The sequence below is a fragment of the Dendropsophus ebraccatus genome, chromosome 4, assembly GCF_027789765.1.
Source record: "Dendropsophus ebraccatus isolate aDenEbr1 chromosome 4, aDenEbr1.pat, whole genome shotgun sequence".
Taxonomy (NCBI): Eukaryota; Metazoa; Chordata; class Amphibia; order Anura; family Hylidae; genus Dendropsophus; species Dendropsophus ebraccatus.
The window spans coordinates 169,115,348-169,138,251 of NC_091457.1; the positions used below are offsets into that span (position 1 = coordinate 169,115,348).

The 22,904-nt window shown below is 49.9% G+C and overlaps 1 protein-coding gene across 6 annotated transcripts in view; it reads left to right on the forward strand.

Annotated features, from left to right (window-relative positions):
• The window catches only part of DPYD (dihydropyrimidine dehydrogenase), an 850,395-nt gene that overhangs the window by 176,672 nt on the left and 650,819 nt on the right, over positions 1-22,904 (forward strand). For all 6 annotated transcript variants that reach the window (XR_011362703.1, XR_011362702.1, XM_069967717.1 and 3 more), the window contains one exon: positions 20,300-20,387. Coding sequence is in view for 3 of the 6 variants with exons in the window: in XM_069967717.1 (XP_069823818.1) it covers positions 20,300-20,387 (88 nt within the window). In the remaining 3 variants the exon portion in view is untranslated. The remainder of the gene's footprint in view (positions 1-20,299; positions 20,388-22,904) is intronic.

The following is a 22,904-nucleotide window of genomic DNA, read 5'->3' on the forward strand; positions in this document are numbered from 1 at the left end:
CTGGACCTGGATACAGTTAGTATAGCTGTTATATAGCTGCCTTCAGGAGACTGGACCTGGATACAGTAAGTATAGCTGTTATATAGCAGGAGACTAGACCTGGATACAGTAAGTATAGCTGTTATATAGCAGCCATCAGGCGACTGGACCTGGATACAGTAAATATAGCTGTTATATAGCTGCTTCTGGAGCCTGTATGTATATTACAAACTTGCTTTATTTCCCATATACAGTTAATTTACATTTTGAAAGTTATAACAACAGGTACACTTTAATGCGTAAAAGTTGAAATTTCTAGATATAAACTTAAAGGGGTCCCTGGCCAAAAGAAGGGTGGTAGCCTGAAACAGCATGTCAACCCTCCTCCCTACAATGCTTCCCAAGAAATAAGCGGCTTGATCTATGCATCAGTGAATGCGGCATCTTTCTTTGATATGCATTCCCATAGGGAGGCTTCAGAGTTGAAATCCCCCATGATCCCTTGTGTTGGTGATTTGCATTCTGGGTTGTGTAGTCTTTATAGTGAATTGTGTGATATCAGCCGTTCCCTGTACAGAAGCTGCTGCTTGGCGGTGACCTCTGCGGGGGGCCGCGTCTCGCCGGAGCTGATTTATATTCAGGAGTGACCACCTCTAATGTTCCCTTCAACTAAAACTAATGACAAGACTTCAAGCATTTAAGCCAAATGGAAGCTCGTTCCTATGAAGCTTAATGAAAGTTCTGTGAAAGCCGGAGAGAGACATCGAGCGCTCTGCATGGCGGAAGGGAAGCGCCAAACGCAATATAAAAAGTGTCGCTTCTATTATATATAATAAATGGTGATGAGGGCGCTGTATATGCTGTATATACTGTATACCTGAGTCCCTGGACCTGCCGTTGTTGCATCATGTGATAGTTATGGGGTCACTGAATAATAGTGAGATCTTCTATCTCCAGTGTAGGAAGGTTTATTGTCCTCTATAATATTGATGTTCTGTCTCCACATCTGTCGTGTTCCATAAGGACGATGAGGAAGACTGATAGAATGGATTTCACCTTTACATTAGGACTTATTATTAGACTCTTATATGTCTGCACCCTCCGGCTCAGGGAAAAGGGATTAGAGATGGAGCCTGTAGAGAAAAACTGGTGAAAAATGCCACAAACACACACAGGCGTGCCCTAGCTCACCTCAGATGTAATATGTGTAATAGTCTGAAACAGCCACCAGGGGGAGCTAATCGTACATCCCTTCCTGAGGTCACTTCCTGGATAACGTGGGTCACTTCCTGGATAACATGGTGATGTCACTTCTTGGATAACATGGGTCACTTCCTGGATAACATGGTGATGTCACTTCTTAGATAACATGGTGATGTCACTCCCTGGATAACATGTTGATGTCACTTCCTGGATAACATGGTGATGTCACTTCCTGTATAACATGGTGATGTCACTCCCTGGATAATATGGTGATGTCACTTCTTAGATAACATGGTGATGTCACTCCCTGGATAACATGGTGACGTCACTTCATGGATAACATGGTGATGTCACTTCCTGTATAACATGGTGATGTCACTCCCTGGATAACATGTTGATGTCACTCCCTGGATAACATGGTGACGTCACTTCATGGATAACATAATGTCACTTCCTGCATAGCATAGTGATGTCACGACCCGACTCCCAGAGCTGTGCAGGCTGTGGCTGCTGGGGAGGATGATTGCAGGGAATTGCTCAGTGTCCCTCCAGTGCCCTGTATCCCTCAGTGTTCCTCTGTAATCATCCTCTCCAGCAGCCACAGTGCGCACAGCTCTGGGAGTCGGGTCGTGACATCACTATGCTATGCAGGAAGTGACATCACCTTGTTATCCAGGAAGTGACGTCGCTGTGTTATCCAGGAAGTGACGTCACATTTTATCCAGGAAGTGACATCCCCATGTTATCCAGGAAGTGACATCCCCATGTTATCCAGGAAGTGACATCACCATGTTATCCAGGAAGTGAAGCCTTGATGCAGTAGTAAGTGCAGGGAGAAAAGCTCTTTATAAGCATTTCCTGTAATAAGGGTATATTGGTAATTTGTATAACTTTTGGGGGGGGGGGGCAATACAATACTTTAATAAACATTTTTGCAGGACTTCTCCATTAAGGAAGCAGCTGCCTAGATTGTTGAGACCAAAACAAATGGCAGGCATTGTGTGCATTCATCAGCTTGGGGGGGGGGGGGGGCAGACAAGTGGCAGGCATCGTTGGTGGTCATCAGCTTGGGGGGGCAGACAAGTAGCAGGCATTGTTGGTGGTCATCAGCAGGAGGAGGGGGGTAGACAAGGGGCAGGCATTGTTGGTGTTCATCAGCAGGGGGAGGGGGGCAGACAAGTAGCGGGCATTGTTGGTGGTCATCAGCAGGGGGAGGGGGGCAGACAAGGGGCAGGCATTGTTGGTGGTCATCAGCTTGGGGGGGGGCAGACAAGTAGCGGGCATTGTTGGTGGTCATCAGCAGGGGGAGGGGGGCAGACAAGGGGCAGGCATTGTTGGTGGTCATCAGCTTGGGGGGGGCAGACAAGTGGCAGGCATTGTTGGTGGTCAGCAGGGGGAGGGGCAGACAAGTTGCAGGCATTGTTGGTGGTCATCATCTTGGGGGGGGGGGCAGACAAGTGGCAGGCATTGTTGGTGGTCATCAGCAGGGGGAGGGGGGCAGAGAAGTGGCAGGCATTGTGTGCGTTCATCAGATTGGGGGGGAAGACAAGTGGCAGGCATTTTTGGTGGACATCAGCTTGGGGGGGGGGCAGACAAGTAGCAGTCATTGTTGGTGGTCATCAGCAGAGGGAGGGGGCAGACAAGGGGCAGGCATTTTTGGTGGTCATCAGCTTGGGGGGGCAGACAAGTAGCGGGCATTGTTGGTGGTCATCAGTTTGGGAGGGGCAGACAAGGGCCAGGCATTGATGGTGATCATCAGCTAGGGAGGGGGGCAGACAAGTGCCAGGCATTGTTGGTGGTCATCAGCTTGGAGGGGGGGGGCAGACAAGAGCCAGGCATGTTGGTGGTCATCAGCTTGGGGGGGGGGGCAGACAAGTGGCAGGCATTGTTGGTGGTCATCAGCAGGGGGAGGGGGCAGACAAGTGGCGGGCTTTGTTAGTGGTCATCAGCTTGGGGGGGAAAGACAAGTGGCAGGCTTTGTTGGTGGTCATCAGCTTGGGGGGTATGACAAGTGGCAGGCATTGTTAGTGGTCAGAAGGGGGAGGGGGCAGACAAGTGGCAGGCTTTGTTGGTGGTCATCAGTTTGGGGGGTAAGACAAGTGGCAGGCATTGTTAGTGGTCAGAAGGGGGAGGGGGGCAGGCATTGTTGGTGATCATCAGCTTGGGGGGCAGACAAGGGGCAGGCATTGTTGTTGGTTATCAGCTTGGGGGGGCAGGCAAGTGGCAGGCATTGTTGGTGGTCATCAGCAGGGGGAGGGGGCAGACAAGTGGCAGGCATTGTTGGTGATCATCAGCTTGGGGGGGGCAGACAAGTGGCAGGCATTGTTGGTGGTCAACAGGGGGAGGGGGCAGACAAGTGGCAGGCATTGTTAGTGGTCAACAGGGGGAGGGGGCAGACAAGTGCCAGGCATTGTTGGTGGCCATCAGCTTGGGGGGGCAGACAAGTGGCAGGCATTGTTGGTGGCCATCAGCTTGGGGGGGCAGACAAGTGGCAGGCATTGTTGGTGGCCATCAGCTTGGGGGGGCAGACAAGTAGCAGGCATTGTTGGAGGCCATCAGCTTGGGGGGGGCAGACAAGTAGCAGGCATTGTTGGTGGTCATCAGCTTGGGGGGGGGCAGACAAGTAGCAGTCATTGTTGGTGGTCATCAGCAGGGGGAGGGGGCAGACAAGTGTCAGGCATTGTTGGTGGTCATCAGCTTGGGGGGGGGGGGAGACAAGTGGCAGGCATTGTTGGTGGTCATCAGCTTGGGGGGGGGGGTATTTTTTTTTTTTTTTATCTCAGTTTCATCCCACTCTATGAGCTGAACCTATTAGGCCATTTTCTTATGGAATTTTCCTGGATTTCTGTGTGATTTGGCCATGATGAATGGGTGGAATATCTGATCTGCATCTGATCTACAGAACTGGTGCAGATTCTCTTTTATACATGTTTTTAATCTCTTTGGGGGAAAATCCACAGAATCCCTATTAATCCTTGTGTTTTTTTTATTTTTATTAAAGCTGAGACATAATAGTCAACAACCATTGTAGCATCACAGCGCCCATTTTACATTTTATCGTCATGAAAACATTGTGAGGTATTCAAAACAGCTTCATAGAGAACATAAGTACAGTAATACACAAGACTATGTATCCTGAAGTAATCAGCAACTCAATCAAGAAGCCTCAATAAAGACGGAAGAGAAAGAGAAAAGAGAGAGAGAAGAGGGAGGAGAGCAAGGGGAAGAGAAGAAGGGGTAAAAAGAGAAAGGGAAAAAAAAACAGTAGGAGGGGGAACGATGGGGAGGGACTGGGGGGGAAGAAAGAGGTCCGTGAACCTAATCATCCGAAGTCAGTGCCCTACCTGCTTGCCGTGGTTCTCGAGCAGGGAGCCTCCAACCTCCCAGTTGTCCCATTATGTCTCCTTTGGGATACCAGTTGGCATGTGTATACGGTCTCACGAAAGCGCGTACCTGCTCAGTTGTGAAATGTGTCAGAAGAAAGGTTTTCCATTTATTGAAAAACCATTTGGCGTGTTTTTCTGTATTTTGGTCTGCCTCTGGCCTGTCAGATCCTCAATGACCCCTGGCACAGTAGGCACCACAGAGCAGATCCACTCACGTAGAAGAACTCTTTTGGCTATCAATAGAATTGCATGAACAAGAGCCGGCACCGCTTTCAGGCCAGAGGCATCAACCACCACCGTGTCAATGCATTGGAAGACCAAAGGCAAAGGTTCCATCGGCAATTTAAAGCGTCCGTCATTAAACAGAAATCAATAGTCCAGGTGATTTTTAAGAAACTTTGTAATTGGGTTTATTAGCCAAATCTGCCATTATCTGCATGTAAAAAGCCTTTTCCCTGGTCCCCCCCCCTCCTCTCCTTTCTGTCATCCACTCCTCAGAATCAGAAAATCTCGACTGTTTTTTCATCAGTCGGATCTGTCTGGTCTATGAAGAGGGGAGGGGGGAGGGGGAAGGAGCGAGATTAGTAGGCAGCCGAGAACAAAGGATAGCTCAGCGGGGGAGCTATTCAGAGCCCTAATTAGAGGTCAAAGAGGTCAGTGGTGACTGTCAGAGGAGAGAGCCCGGGATGTGAATGTAAATTAACTCTTTTTTGTCCTGTTTTGCTGCTCTTACTTTCTCTCTCCATGAAGACAGGGGGGAGAGCTTCAAACTGCTTTTTCATTATAAAAATTCATTATTCGGCTTAAAAACCCAATTACAACGTTTCTTAAAATCGCCTGTACTATTGATTTCTGCAATAAAAATTTTAACGACAGTGACACTTTAAGCTTCCAATGTCTACCAACATAATCCACGACTGCCTGCCAGAAGGTTTGGGAGTGAGGACAGGACCACGTGCCATGCCAAAAGTCTGTTGCCTGCGTCTTGCGTTTAGGACATTGTAGTATCCTATCCGGGAACAAAGGCGCGGCTGGCTAATCAAACCCGAAGTATTCAAAAAGGTCTCAGGCCACACTTCACAGACGATATGTTTCCTGACCTTGTCCCAACCTTCTAAGATCTGTTCTCGGGGTCTTCCACCCCCAACCTTTCCGCCCATCTAGAGAAGATCTGTTTCTTGTCTGTAGTCAGGAAATTATCGTTAAGGGCTCTATAGGTGTCAGATAATGTTACTCTGGGGGGGGGGGGTCAGATTCTACAAAGCTATCAAAACCATTGGAAGAGAGTTCCTTAGAGAGATTAGATAGTCGCTTCTTATAGAAAGATGTTTTATTGCTAAGAAATGGCGATGATCCAGATTGTACTTCATCTGAACCTCAGTCTCATGCATAAGGTCTTTGGCCGACAGTACACCCAGTTCTTTCCATTCATGAAAGATGCTATTACACCTTGTCAAAGCCATGTGTGAGTCTGTCCCTAATGTCCCTAATGCCCCTAATGTCCCTAACGCCCCTATATTTGTCCTGTAGAGAGAAAATCTGGGTTGGAATCCCACCAAGGGAACCATCTGCAAGCTGTTTGTACATTCTCTCAGTGTTTGGGTGGGTTTGCTCCGGTTCTCCTGTTTCCTCTCATACATAAAACCTACAGATCGGTGACTATAGATTATGGGCCCTGATGGGGACCGAAACCAGAATGTAAAGACTACGTGAAGTTCTGCGGGATTGGTTGGTGTATGCAGATAATAAAGCCTTCTATAAAGCTTCTGCGATGGATGAGAGGGGCCGCCTCTATCGCTGGAGATTCTCCTTTCTTCCGCTGGGATTTCGGCCTCAGGATAGCGGAAGGTCACCTTTTCTCTTTTAGCCTGGAACTTAATTACCATCGCCTTTTTACTGCAGAAAACGGTTAAAATAAAATCACCTTTCAGATTTGTCTCCTTGAGGAACCTCCTTGACATTCTGAAAAAGCCGACAACAGGTGTTTCCTCATTGTGGAGCTAATTCGCACAATGGCGAGCCGCGTCTTACGGAAAATAACTTCTGCTGCCGAAGAAGCACAAATGATTCTGGAGAGAAGTCAAAAAATCTCCAGCACTACGGGGAGAATATTCCAGGTGAAAGAAGATTATTGTGTGCTGGGAAAGCTGTAATAAAGAACGTCAGCTCTGTCACCCGCTCTCCCCAAGGTCTATAAAGGATCAAAAGGAGATTGAACATAATGTAACAGCTGTCTCCTATGCCGAGAGGACCGGAGCAGGTGAGTCGGGAACAAAGCCGGGACAGATGGAAGCCATTGCTTCTGCTGGAAATTACTGCCTAACAAAAAGGAGATTATGGGGAGGTGAAAGGTGTGGCGACCTGAGGAATACAGTGACCTGTAAAATACAGTGACCTGCGATTCACAGTGACTAATGATATACAGTGACCAATGATATACAGTGACCTTTCATATACAGTGACCCGCGGTATACAGTGACCTTTCATATACAGTGACCCGCGGTATACAGTGACCAATGATATACAGTGACCTTTCATATACAGTGACCCGCGGTATACAGTGACCTTTCATATACAGTGACCCGCGGTATACAGTGACCTTTCATATACAGTGACCCGCAGTATACGGTGACCTTTCATATACAGTGACCCGCAGTATACAGTGACCTTTCATATACAGTGACCCGCAGTATACAGTAACCTTTCATATACAGTGACCCGCAGTATACAGTGACCTTTCATATACAGTGACCCGCAGTATACGGTGACCTGTAAAATACAGTGACCTGGGATTTGTGGTGACCTGTGATATACAGTGAACTGAGGTATACAGGTACCTGTAAAATATAGGATGACCTGCGGTATACAGTGACCTGTGATATACGGCGACCTGCGATATACAGTGACCTTCCATATACAGAGACAAATTCATCACGTGTGTGGTACAGCGGCTCTATTCTCAGCGTGTCAGGGTCATTGTTTTGGGGGGGGCGGAGATGTATTGTGTCTGACATTTATACTGAAGGCCATTGGAAGAAAAGACGTTGATTTTTTGTTTTGTATTTACTCCCCACTCATTGTTATTGTTAATCGAATACTAATTCTCCTTAAAACAGACACATTCGCTTTAAGCACTGAAGGCGAACCGGCCCGCCCCTAGTGGGAGGAACCCCCCGCCCCTCTATGTCGCAGCTCCATTAGAATCAATAGCACATAAGTTATATATCGCCTGAAAGAGAAGTCATGTGACAGGTCATAGGACGCACTGCTGAATCGGGCCATGACCACATTCTCAAAGGAGTAAGAAACTAACCAACAGGGATATAATAGCTTGAAGAAATTAAACAAACACTAGAAAAGTAACAAATCAATGAATTTAGAATCTGCAACAGGTCCTGTGTGTGTGTGTGTGCGTGTGTGCGTGTATGTGTGTGCGTGTATGTGTGTGTGTGCGTGCGTGTGTGCGTGTATGTGTGTGCGTGTATGTGTGTGTGTGCGTGCGTGTGTGTGTGTGTGCGTGTGTGTGTGTGTGTGTGTGTGTGCGTGTGTGTGCAGTACTGTGCACTGTGATTTCTTCTCCAGCCACTAGGTGTCTCACTCCCCCTGTGCACAGCTGCCGTCTATGGGAATCAGCTATGTTTTCTGTTTATGTCTAACTGTGTCTACACTCTGTACACCACACACTCTCTCATCTACACTTCCTGTCACACGGCCCTATATAACATAGGGGGCTTCCTGTGCAGTTCAGTTGGGTGTTCAGAGCTCCAGTCTTTGCTCGAGTCAGGAGAGGTGCAGTCCTTCACTAGAGAGAGACTAACAGCAGCTATGTGCTGCTAAAATTTAGCAGTGAGGTAACTGGAAAATAGGACCAACCCTTGGCTACACCGAGGATCTCCAAGTCAGGACAGTCACCTCCAAAGGAAGGAAGAGGGACTGAAACCCAGTAAAGCAAAAGTGCACTAAGCTGAAGTACATTACTGACACTGTGCTTGACTACGTGGGGAAACCTTTACCAGTTAGCTCCACCTAGAGACAAAGGCCTAGGACTTGTACTACCTCACAGGGTGGTCACCAATACCGTGTAGGCAGAAGGCTGTCGGATATATCTAAACGTGAGTACGAGGATTCTTTCACCCAGTATACTATCTTCAACACACATCCCGGCAGAGTACTGGTACTATTAAGACAAGAGCTCCTACCCGGCCCCTACACCGCCCTCACACACATCCCGACCCCTACACTGCCCTCACACCGCCCTCACACACATCCCGACCCCTACACTGCCCTCACGCACATCCCGGCCCCTACACCGCCCTCACACACATCCCGACCCCTACACCGCCCTCACACACATCCCGACCCCTACACCGCCCTCACACCGCCCTCACACACATCCCGACCCCTACACTGCCCTCACACCGCCCTCACACACATCCCGACCCCTACACTGCCCTCACACACATCCCGGCCCCTACACCGCCCTCACACACATCCCGACCCCTACACCGCCCTCACACACATCCCGACCCCTACACCGCCCTCACACCGCCCTCACACACATCCCGACCCCTACACCGCCCTCACACACATCCCGACCCCTACACTGCCCTCACACACATCCCGGCCCCTACACCGCCCTCACACACATCCCGACCCCTACACCGCCCTCACACCGCCCTCACACCACCCTCACACACATCCCGGCCCCTACACCGCCCTCACACACATCCCGACCCCTACACCGCCCTCACACACATCCCGACCCCTACACCGCCCTCACACCGCCCTCACACCGCCCTCACACACATCCCGACCCCTACACCGCCCTCACACACATCCCGACCCCTACACCGCCCTCACACACATTCCGACCCCTACACCGCCCTCACACCACCCTCACACACATCCCGGCCCCTACACCGCCCTCAGACACATCCCGGCCCCTACACCGCCCTCACACACATCCCGGCCCCTACACCGCCCTCACACACATCCCGGCCCCTACACCGCCCTCACACACATCCCGGCCCCTACACCGCCCTCACACACATCCCGGCCCCTACACCGCCCTCACACCGCCCTCACACACATCCCGGCCCCTACACCGCCCTCACACACATCCCGGCCCCTACACTATCCTCACACACATCCCGGCCCTCACACCACCCTCACACACATCCCGGCCCTACACCGCCCTCACACACATCCCGGCCCCTACACCGCCCTCACACACATCCCGGCCCCTACACCGCCCTCACACACATCCCGGCCCCTACACCGTCCTCACACACATCCCGGCCCCTACACCGCCCTCACACACATCCCGGCTCCTACACCGGCCTCACACACATCCCGGCCCCTACACCGTCCTCACACACATCCCGGCCCCTACACCGTCCTCACACACATCCCGGCCCTACACCGCCCTCACACACATCCCTCACACACATCCCGGCCCCTATGCTATCCTCACACACATCCCGGCCCTACACCGCCCTCACACACATCCCGGTCCCTACACCTCCCTCACACACATCCCGGCCCCTACACTATCCTCACCCACATCCCGGCCCCTATACTATCCTCACACACATCCCGTCCCCTACACCGCCCTCACACACATCCCGGCCCTACACTATCCTCACACACATCCTGGCACCTACACCACCCTCACACACATCCCGGCCCTACACTATCCTCGCACACATCCCGGCCCCTACACCGCCCTCACACACATCCCGGCCCCTACACTATCCTCACACACATCCCGGCCCCTACACTATCCTTACACACATCCCGGCCCCTACACTATCCTCACACACATCCCGGCCCCTACACTATCCTCACACACATCCCTGCCCCTATACTATCCTTACACACATCCCGGCCCCTACACTATCCTTACACACATCCCGGCCCCTACACTATCCTCACACACATCCCTGCCCCTATACTATCCTCACACACATCCCGGCCCCTACACTATCCTCACACACATCCTGGCCCCTTCACACCCCTCAAACATCCCGGCCCCTATACTATCCCTCACACACATCCCGGACCCTACACTATCCTCACACACATCCCGGCCCTACACCGCCCTCACACACATCCTGGCCCCTACACCGCCCTCACACACATCCCGGCCCCTACACCGCCCTTACACACATCCCGGCCCCTACACCGCCCTCACACACATCCCGGCCCCTACACCGCCCTTACACACATCCCGGCCCCTACACCGCCCTCACACACATCCCGGCCCCTACACTATCCTCACACACATCCTGACCCCTTCACCCCCCTCAAACATCCCGGCCCCTACACTCCCCTCACACACATCCCGGCCCCTACACCGCCCTTACACACATCCCGGCCCCTACACCGCCCTCACACACATCCCGGCCCCTACACCGCCCTCACACACATCCCGGCCCCTACACCGCCCTCACACACATCCCGGACCCTACACCGCCCTCACACACATCCCGGCCCCTACACTATCTTCACACACATCCTGGCTCATACACTGCCCTCACACACACACTAGCTGGTGCAAAACCAATATCCAGCGCCCCGGGGCACAGTGTGTGAATATTGTACCCTTACCCTGAGTATGAGCAGTTCGAATATTCCCCCCTACTTAACCCTGTGATAACCCGCCCACCCCCCTGAGGGGTGAACACTGTATGCCCCCCCTTCAGGTTTAGAAGGCAGCACTATGTAATACAGTGGTAATAACACATGGGACGGATCCCCAGAACTATATGGGTAGTGCACATAGCTCTAGCTAAGCCCCGCCCACGCTCTGTGTTCTGTCTTGGTTTGTCCGATACTAATAACGGAATTGCCAGGACATCAGGAAGTGGAGAGCAGATTGCAGAAAAGTGAGACACCTAGTGGTCAAGACTTTAGGATTACTCTGTGGTACTTACATACAGATATGATAGAAATCAGGTGATGAGATGGAGGCAAGTGGCGCACAGTCTCACACAAGCCACGCCTGCACTTTTCCAACAAAAATGCAAAAAGAAATAGCTAAATCTGAAACACATTATAGATGATAAGTCACAGAAACCTGGTTTCCGACTGAAATTGTATAAAAAAAATCTTTGCAGTGTAAATTATTACAATAATAGATTAGTCAGGTTTCTAATAAACTCTTCCATCACCTACTGTATGTTACCTCGCCACAGTAATAATGTGCTCAAACTTTTTTGGCTTTTGGACCGCCCCAGACACTGTCCTTCCAGAGGTAGGTGGGGCTTATTTGGAGGGTGTGTCCTCCAGCGCGCTCTGAGGGATGATTGACAGGCAGAGAGGCCAGGACCTCTCGACCATCCCATCAGAGAGCACTGACAGGCAGAGAGTGGTGACTAGATAAGGGCTGGGAGCCGCCCAGATGCCTGTCTCGCGCCCGGGGGATTAAAGTCCTTTTTTTCGAGTATACAGCTCCTACTGCGTCCGGTATGTGCTGCGGCTGCTGCAGGCGCTGTATACAGCAGTTCAGAGAACCATATCAGCCCCATTGAGCTGATTGGTTCCCTTTAAACAAAATAATTTTGCATCTCAAACTCCTTGACGGCATCCCCTGTTTATTACATAACGGTTCAGTAATACCCTCCATGGGTGACGTGTTACTAGGCACAGATCACATGACAGACGCCTCCTGAGATGACGGGAGATTAATGGCGTCATCGGGTCGGAGTGTCTGAGGCCCCTATAGAAAACCAATGAGTGACCGGAACCCGAGACGTCTCTCATCCACAAACTTACTGTAAAGTTTTCCGTCTCAGAATATAAAGAAGGAGGAATGTTTCCAGAAGTCGTCGTTATTTCATCAAATCGTTTTAAATCTCTTAAAAAAAATAAAATAAAATAAACAAAAAGCCCATCAAGCGTTTAGCGTGAAAGTGTAATTTTCGGTTGTGTGATTATCCCCCCAGAATTGGCCACTTATCTTTACTTATCCGCTCTCCCCGTTCCCTCGCAGACTCTTCTCTCTCTCTCTCTGAACACGACGGCTCCCGTCTTTGCATTTTAATTCCTCCTTTTGCAAAACAATCTCGCCTGTGAAATCTCCTAATAATAGCTGAAGCGCAATATCAAAAGACAAATTTATCAAGCGGATTTCAGCTTTATTTAAATGCCGCTTGATGGAAAAATTATGGAGAAGTCCCGGTTATTGCAATTTGCTTTACTGTCCCTTAAAGAGTGCGGCCGGGATTTCTGGGGTTATCAATCATTTAGAACAATTTAGGTAATCAGGTTTTGGCGCCTTTCCTGCTCCGCTCTTTCTGCCGTTTGCTTAGCTGGTGGAATTGCGCTCCGGTTTTTCCATTTGGTAAATGCACTTTGTAATATCTATTATGGCGCGGTCAAAGTATAATTTATTGTCAAATAGAAAAATAGGTCAAGAGTAATGTCACTTGATGATCAACCCCCCAAGTTTAATAAAACATCTCGGCGGCAGCGTGTAGTGTAAGTCAGCAGTTGATATTTTATTAGGCCTACCTGGCTGGAGCAGCGGTGTAATTACCCAGCTGTCAGAATGATAAGTGGGATTAATGGCGGTGGGATGCACTTTAGTCTGTACACTGCTTACAGATTGCAAGATGGTATTATTACAGGAAGCCGTCTGGTGGCAGATTCACTGGAAGGAAAGAAGTGGCCAAACCCTACTCATTCCGCTCCTGCCCCCCCCCCCCATTCCGCTCCTGCCCCCCCCCATTCCGCTCCTGCCCCCCCCCATTTCGCTTCTGCCCCCCCCCCCATTCCGCTTCATTTGCATGTGACATTCGCAGCAGCTGTTTATATGCAAACTGCAGCCGCTCAATAATTAAGAGGAAGGATTTGGTGCGGATCTTCTTTTTCTTCGCCATAGGCGGCCGTCGTTCTGTCACCCGGTTTTATGAGAAGGACGAGAATCTCGGGTTAATTCCGTATTTCTGCGGTTTTGGTGTCGGTCGGCTTTGCGCTGCCAGCTTGTTAGTTGGTGGAGCGGAGAAGTGATGAGTAAAATGTTTATCTGTGATTTATTGAGGAGGAATCATCACGGTGAATTAATCTGATTGAGTTTGCGGTGCGGTTTTTGTTATTGCTGGGGGGGGGGGGCGCTGTAGAAATACGTTCAATGTAAGAGGGGACCATACATACATCATCCATAGACTGCACCGTACATACACCATCCATAGACCATCCATACATACATACATCATCCATAGACTGCACCGTACATACATCATCCATAGACCATCCATACATACATACATCATCCATATACCATACATACATACATCATCCATAGACTGCACCGTACATACATACATCATCCATAGACTGCACCGTACATACATCATCCATAGACCATCCATACATACATACATCATCCATATACCATACATACATACATCATCCATAGACTGCACCGTACATACATACATCATCCATAGACTGCACCGTACATACATCATCCATAGACCATCCATACATACATACATCATCCATATACCATACATACATACATCATCCATAGACTGCACCGTACATACATACATCATCCATAGACCATACATACATACATCATCCATAGACCATACATACATACATACATACATACATCATCCATAGACCATACATACATACATACATCATCCATAGACCATACATACATACATACATCATCCATAGACCATACATACAGTACATCCATAGACCATACATACATACATCCATAGACAATACATACATACATACATCATCCATAGACAATGCATACATCCATACACCATCCATACATCATCCATAGACCATACATAAATCATCCATAGACCATACATACATACATACACCATCCATACATCATCCATAGACCATACATACACCATCCATAGACCATACATACATCATCCATCCGGAGCCCCGATAGAACCCTAGAACACAATGTGAGCAGCCTCTTATTTGTTCCGCTTTCTTTGTGTCTCGGTGTTCTTTGTTTTTAGTTGATTATTTTTGTCTGATCTGAATAAATACGGAGAGAAATAGACGACGCGGGGTTAACAAACTGTGCAATTAATATGATTGCTGTAAACTGTGGAGAGTGCGGAATAGTCTTCAAACATGAGTCATTTTCTCTGTCTGTTCACTTCAAAGTCAACATTCAGCTCATTTGGATTGAGTTGTCGAAGCGTTTCATGTTTCAAGTGGCGTAAATATAAATTTCTCCTCGGTGACAATTAGCATCAGGCGCCATGTAACCGCAAAACGTTTCCATTTAAGTAAATTGTATCGGCGGCTCTAAGGCAGAATATAGATATATATACACACAGTATATACTGTATATCTTCCTGTATCCACCTAATGGCCGCTCAGCGCTGCACGTAACGCGCGAGGTAGGTAGGAGGAGATTCTCACTATTCGGGGAAGAAGGGACGAATGTCCAGAGCAGGAGAGGTTTTCTATGGGGATTTGCTGCTGCTCTGGACAGTCCCTGATAGGGACAGAGATGGCAGCAGAGAGCACTGTGTCAGACTGGAGAGAATACACCACTTCCTGCAGGACATACAGCAGCTGATAAGTACCGGAAGACTGGAGATTTTTATAAGCTCCGTACAGTCATAGATCAGGTTCCGGAGAGACAGAGGAGAACTCTGCACTGTGAGAAGTGCCATGCTCTCACCTCCCCGCTCCAGCACTGGTGCCGGTATCCCGCAGCTCTGCTCCCAGATGCTTCTGGGTCTGAACGTGACGTGTCAGGCCCGCTCAGCCAGTCAGTGGCTACGCAGGCCAAACACATCGCGCCCAGGTCCCGGCTCAGACCCAGAAGTGTCCGGGATTGGAGCTGTGGGATACCGGCACCAGTGCTGGAGCGGGGAGGAGAGAGCATGGCACTAATTTAATTCTCCCTAGCCCGGAGTTCTCCTTTAATAGGGTTTTTAGAATTTTGTTAGAGACCAACAAATTTCCATCCTGTTACTATTACTATCTTCTTGTGGTGTCTCCTGGCCGTTATCCTGAATCCGCACCTACTGTACATATACTGGGGGTGTTTCCTGGCCGTTATCCTGAATCCGCACATACTGTACATATACTGGGGGTGTTTCCTGGCCGTTATCCTGAATCCGCACCTACTGTACATATTCCCTGGTGTCTCCTGGCCGTTATCCTGAATCCGCACCTACTGTACATATACTGGGGGTGTTTCCTGGCCGTTATCCTGAATCCGCACATACTGTACATATACTGGGGGTGTTTCCTGGCTGTTATCCTGAATCCGCACCTACTGTACATATACTGGGGGTGTTTCCTGGCCGTTATCCTGAATCCGCACCTACTGTACATATTCCCTGGTGTCTCCTGTCCGTTATCCTGAATCCGCACCTACTGTACATATACTGGGAGTGTTTCCTGGCCGTTATCCTGAATCCGCACCTACTGTACATATACTGGGGGTGTTTCCTGGCCGTTATCCTGAATCCGCACCTACTGTACATATACTGGGGGTGTTTCCTGGCCGTTATCCTGAATCCGCACATACTGTACATATACTGGGGGTGTTTCCTGGCCGTTATCCTGAATCCGCACCTACTGTACATATTCCCCGGTGTCTCCTGGCCATTATCCTGAATCCGCACATACTGTACATATACTGGGGGTGTTTCCTGGCCGTTATCCTGAATCCGCACATACTGTACATATACTGGGGGTGTTTCCTGGCCGTTATCCTGAATCCGCACCTACTGTACATATACTGGGGGTGTTTCCTGGCCGTTATCCTGAATCCGCACCTACTGTACATATACTGGGGGTGTTTCCTGGCCGTTATCCTGAATCCGCACCTACTGTACATATTCCCCGATGTCTCCTGGCCGTTATCCTGAATCCGCACCTACTGTACATATTCCCCGATGTCTCCTGGCCGTTATCAGGAATCCACACCTACTGTACATATTCCCCGGTGTCTCCTGGCCGTGACTGGGTACCGCAGAGTCCCTCCCGGTTCCCAAATAAATGGAAACCACACTAGTCTGGTATATAAGCGGCCACAGCAGCCGTATTTATTAATAACATCAAAAATATTAAAACATGACCACAACATTCCATGTCCCATTTTAACAATCCCCCAACCATGAATTAACAGGAGGCGGTCCTCGAAGCCCCAAATCAATGGCGGTCCCCCATCATATTATTCCACAAACACACAGGTGGCGCCTCCAGCCGGTGACCATAGGCTCGGAAGGCACCGCCCATAACACCTGTGTGCCCAGCTAATCCTGCCTCTAACCGCCATTACCACCACCATTAAGTACCATTTCGGGAGTCCAGAACCCAGATGGGTTCCCTCCCTTTTAAAACCTCCAGTCCCTTTTTGTGCCTCCTTCCGACTCCGAGGACCCCCTCCCCCCTGCTGCTGCGACAAGCCACAACCACTGGGCCGCTGTGGATCCAGACCCATACCACCAACCCAACAACAGGTCCCCCACCCCGGCAACCCCCCGCATACTCCAAACCCCCAAAAGGCAACCAATGAAAACAAGAGGGCGGGCGGGAGATGTGGTTCCTGGCTCTGTCAGACCTAAAAGGCTACCCCGGCCCCCCAGTAGCCCCTTAATATACTGCCCTTTCCCCCCTCCCCCTAACCCCCTGGCCACCAATCCTGTACCCCCTACTGCCCCAGACCCCCAGCACTTTACCCCTCCTCCCCCTTCACCTAGCAACCACCATCTCCTCATGTGAACCCCAGCCCATAATGTAACCTTCTGCTCCCTGTAGACCCAGTCATGCTGGCCTCCCCTAAGCTGCGCCTCAGTACAGCCAGTACTTTATCCTGAATCCGCACCTACTGTACATATTCTGGTGGTGTCTCCTGGAGATTATACGGAATCCGCACCTACTGTAAATATTCTGGTGGTGTCTCCTGGAGATTATACGGAATCCGCACCTACTGTACATATTCTGGTGGTGTCTCCTGGAGATTATACGGAATCCGCACCTACTGTACATATTCTGGTGGTGTCTCTGGAGATTATACGGAATCCGCACCTACTGTATATATTCTGGTGGTGTCTCCTGGAGATTATACGGAATCCGCACCTACTGTACATATTCTGGTGGTGTCTCTGGAGATTATACGGAATCCGCACCTACTGTACATATTCTGGTGGTGTCTCTGGAGATTATACGGAATCCGCACCTACTGTACATATTCTGGTGGTGTCTCCTGGAGATTATACGGAATCCGCACCTACTGTACATATTCTGGTGGTGTCTCCTGGAGATTATACGGAATCCGCACCTACTGTACATATTCTGGTGGTGTCTCCTGGAGATTATACGGAATCCGCACCTACTGTACATATTCTGGTGGTGTCTCCTGGAGATTATACGGAATCCGCACCTACTGTACATATTCTGGTGGTGTCTCTGGAGATTATACGGAATCCGCACCTACTGTACATATTCTGGTGGTGTCTCCTGGAGATTATACGGAATCCGCACCTACTGTACATATTCTGGTGGTGTCTCCTGGAGATTATACGGAATCCGCACCTACTCTACATATTCTGGTGGTGTCTCCTGGAGATTATACGGAATCCGCACCTACTCTACATATTCTGGTGGTGCCTCCTGGAGATTATACGGAATCCGCACCTACTGTACATATTCTGGTGGTGTCTCCTGGAGATTATACGGAATCCGCACCTACTGTACATATTCTGGTGGTGTCTCTGGAGATTATACGGAATCCGCACCTACTGTACATATTCTGGTGGTGTCTCTGGAGATTATACGGAATCCGCACCTACTGTACATATTCTGGTGGTGTCTCCTGGAGATTATACGGAATCCGCACCTACTGTACATATTCTGGTGGTGTCTCCTGGAGATTATCCGGAATCCGCACCTACTGTACATATTCTTGCGGCGTCTCCTGGCCGTCATCCAGGTGGTGTGTGTTTTCTGTCCGTTATCCGGAATCCGCACCTACTGTACATATTTTTCTGGCCGTTACCTGGAATCCCCGCCTACTGTACATATTGTGGTGGTGTCTCCTGGAGATTATACGGAATCCGCACCTACTGTACATATTGTGGTGGTGTCTCCTGGAGATTATACGGAATCCGCACCTACTGTACATATTCTGGTGGTGTCTCCTGGAGATTATACGGAATCCGCACCTACTGTACATATTCTGGTGGTGTTTTCTGTCCGTTATCCGGAATCCGCACCTACTGTACATATTTTTCTGGCCGTTACCTGGAATCCCCGCCTACTGTACACATTCTGGTGGTGTTTCCTGGCCGCTATACACGTCTGTACTCTGGAGAACGTTCTGTGCGGTTCTGGTTATTTTTCCAGGATAGGGTTAAATATGTGAGCAGTGAGATGGTTCCTCCAGTCGGCAGCGATAAAAGGTCCAAAGTGCTTTATAATTGTCAGGAGCGAAATGACTCAGTAAGCGAATGAAATGTATGTAAATGCAGCGGTGTCGGATTGCATGAACGGCCGCGGGTGATGCTGCTTCCAGCTGCAATCACTAATCTATTGTCTGCTCACAACCTAGGGATGAATGCAGAATTGACCGAGACACTTCAGAGAATGAGATTTATTTATGCCGCCGCGTCCGTCTTGCATATTTTCGGCCCTATATTTGCACGTTTACCTTTGCAGCCATTAGAATAAGTGTCTGTGTTTTTATGAAAAGTCGAATGATCCAAAACTGTGAGAGAATTCACCATCATCGCCAGCGTCTCTCCGGCCCAGCCGTAAATCTAATCTAGGGGCTTGGCGTAAAGTGAACGGACCGCGGTCTCAGCAATCGCTCAGTGAGATTTCTGCCGAGTTTCCCGGCATCTCAGTATTAACCTCCCCAGAGCGAGATTGACAGAAAAGAATAAAGATTGATCCACAACATTAATATTTACTACATTTAGTCCCGTAAGATTCTCTTTAGATTCACAATAAATGTTCTCTTTATGGGCTTTGGCGCGGTCTCCGGGAGATAACTGTGGATGTCTATATCACGCCTCGCAAAATAACTTGAGATTGTAGATGGGCAATAGAGGGATATAAAAATATAACGTGGCTAAAGCCTAATGCACATGGCACAATGGCTATACACTGCTATGGGCCTGGATACAATGGCTATACACTGCTATGGGCCCGGAAACAATGGCTATACACTGCTATGGGTCTGGATACAATGGCTATACACTGCTATGGGTCCGGATACAAGGGCTATACACTGCTATGGGCCCGGATACAATGGCTATACACTGCTATGGGTCCGGATACAATGGGTATTCACTGCTATGGGTCTGGATACAATGGGTATTCACTGCTATGGGCCCATAACTAATGCACATGGCCAGATCTGAGGTCTATCGATACAATGGCTATACACTACAATGAACACATACCTAATGCACGTGGATGGTTGTGAGCATGCTCTGTTCTGTAGCTATAAGATATAGTTGCAGCAGGTGATGGTTGTGGGCGTGCTCTGCTCTAGCTATAGGATGAAGTTGCAGCAGATGATGGTTGTGGGCGTGCTCTACTCTTCTGGCTATAACATGTAGTTTCAGCAGGTGATATGACAGGGACTGTATTGATCTTCGTCCATAGTGTCATTTATGTGAGTCCACATCTCCTCCCGTCTGGTTTCGTTCCTTGTAGCAGAGGAGAAAACACTTTGTCCTATAAAATATTTATTGCTGTCACTTGTTTTCCAGATGCCTGAAATGTGCGGACGCCCCTTGTCAGAAGAGCTGCCCGACCAACCTGGATATTAAGTCATTCATCACCAGTATCGCCAACAAGGTAAAAACCTTCCCCTAATATATGGAGCAGAGTGTAAGGTGGGGAGATAGACAGGAGCGGATGACGGAGGGAACGGCCGCAAGAAGTGATGGAGCGGAGTGTAAGACTCGTCCGCCGGGATAGACAGGAGCGAATGACGGAGGGAACGGCCGCGAGAAGTGATGGAGCGGAGTATAACGGGAGACTGACGGCTCCCGGATCTATAGATCATCCCCATAGTCCCTGTGCGGACTGTGATACAACGGCCATAGACTGATGGGGGGGTCATACTATATATCCTGAATTTTAGAGCTGTGCTGCCCTGGAGCCCTCCATCCTGGGAGACAATTACTCCATAACATGGTGCCATAGGGAGCAGTACGCTTACAGCTCTGGAGTACAGAGACCTAAGGCAATGTTACACGAACTGGACTCCCTTCACTTGGTCTCTGTCCCAGCTGGGTCTGCTATCCAGGCCCAACAAGCTCGGCCTCCGCGGCATGGCCTCCCCTGCTCCGCGGCTTGGCCTCCCTCACTCCACGGCATGGCCTCCCCCGCTCTACAGCTGACCCATAGGGGCTGACTTTATGCCTCAGCCATTGCTGCCTAAGCCCAGGCACTTCTTCTCCCCCCCCCCCCCCAGTTGTTTTCACAGCCAACTGCAGCTTTATCCTTACAGACTTCTATACATGTCTCCGGCCTAGATCTCGGCTCCGTAAAAAGAGAACCACTGCAACCATCTGGCCCCAGTCCCCCTGCCCAAACCACCCGCCCACAGTCCCCTTTCCCTAGCCCCAGTCCTCCTTCCAGTCTTTTTGCCCCAACCACCCAGCCACAGTCCCCTTTCCCCAGCCCCAGTCCTCCTGCCACAGTCACCCTGCCCCAACCACCCGGCCCCAGTTCCCTTTCCCCAGCCCCAGTCCTCCTGCCACAGTCCCCCTGCCCCAACCACCCGGCCCCAGTTCCCCTTCCCCAGCCCCAGTCCTCCTGCCACAGTCCCCCTGCCCCAACCACCCGGCCACAGTCCCCTTTGCCTAGCCCCAGTCCCCCCGCCACAGTCACAACCTCCCGGCCCCAGTCACTCAGACCCAATTACAGTCACTCGGCCTCACTTCCTTCCTGGAAAACAGTCTCTCTCTCTCTCTCTCTCTCTCTCTCCACTGTATATAATTACTATGGTAGCATTAGTGCCCCCAGTATTTACAGGAACTCCCCCAGTCTATTACATAAGGTTATAACGTTAGACTCATCAGCTTTCCCATCTGTGTATCATCCTTGTGCACTGATATATAAGCAGCTATAGTGCGGTATGAGGATTCTGCACCAGGTCGGCTTCAGCTGATGGATTATTGCTCGGTGCCCCATCCCTGCACCATCATAACAGTAAAGCACCAGGTGGCGGCACTCGCAGGGGACAGCAGAGTTTATAATACAGAGCGTGTTATAACTCCCCTGCATGTGCTGTCTCCTGGTGCTTACTGGATTGGTGACCAGCCTGGGTTGGGTGATGGGTGCAGCCACTTCCTTATCATCCTGTACTGCTGGAACTTGTTGTACTCCAAACCATCATGTCTATACTTATCCCATTAAACTATACTTCTTGCTACAAGTGAATCACTTTCCCAGGATGGAAGATGATTACTGTAGGCTGGAGTACTGCTTTAAAGGGCGTCTGTCACCGAAAGAAGAGACCTGTCAGCTGCTATGTGTCAAAGAGGCGTCCCCAAACTCCTGAACTGCAATCAGTTACAAGGAATACCTTCTAACTGCCCCCCTGCCCCTGGTTAATGGTCAGTCAGCTGGAGGCTGGGCACCTAGCAGTGATAGGGATGGGAGGGGGAGCGAGCTGCTTAGAAACGCCTCTGATATTATACACATGAGAATAAAAGTGCGGTGAAGCAGGGGGGGGGGGGGGGGGGGGGGGGGGGGGGTGCCGTTTGGCCGGGTAGCTCTGGCAGTATTGTGTCTGCTAGGTGGGTGTAGGGTCACTTGGGCACTGGTTTCAGTTGCCTGGGGTGGCGTTGGTACCCTCCCCCAGTAAGACAGATGTTGCTTCCGCAGATTTGGATAACCTGGTGTATAGATGCAGAATGACTGACAGTCCAGCAGCCTAATGAGAATAACGTCCGTTTACTTCAGTTCTGCTTCAGTAACTGCAGGTGAGAGGTAGAAGGAGTAGCTCTAGGAGTGAGAGTAGAGGAGCGTCTTTAGGGCCCTGTCCAATGTAGCTGTGTACTCTGCCGGGATAGCGTAGTTGAGAGGAAAAGAAGAAGATGATACTCATGTATAGATAACTTTTATCTGACCACCTTATGCCCTACAGTGTCGGGATACCCGTCCTGTGAGGGCAATACAAGGCCCCAAGTCCCTGTGCTGGGTTGAGCCGACTTCCCGAAACCAGAGCCATGTGTTACAGGAGGGTACATAGGCAAGTTGCATCTTTGTCCTCCTGGGGTCAGTACCATACTTGGGTATGCTGCCCTGTATCTTGTAGAGAATATCACTGACGTGGATAAGGTGGTCCTCAGAGAACGTCCT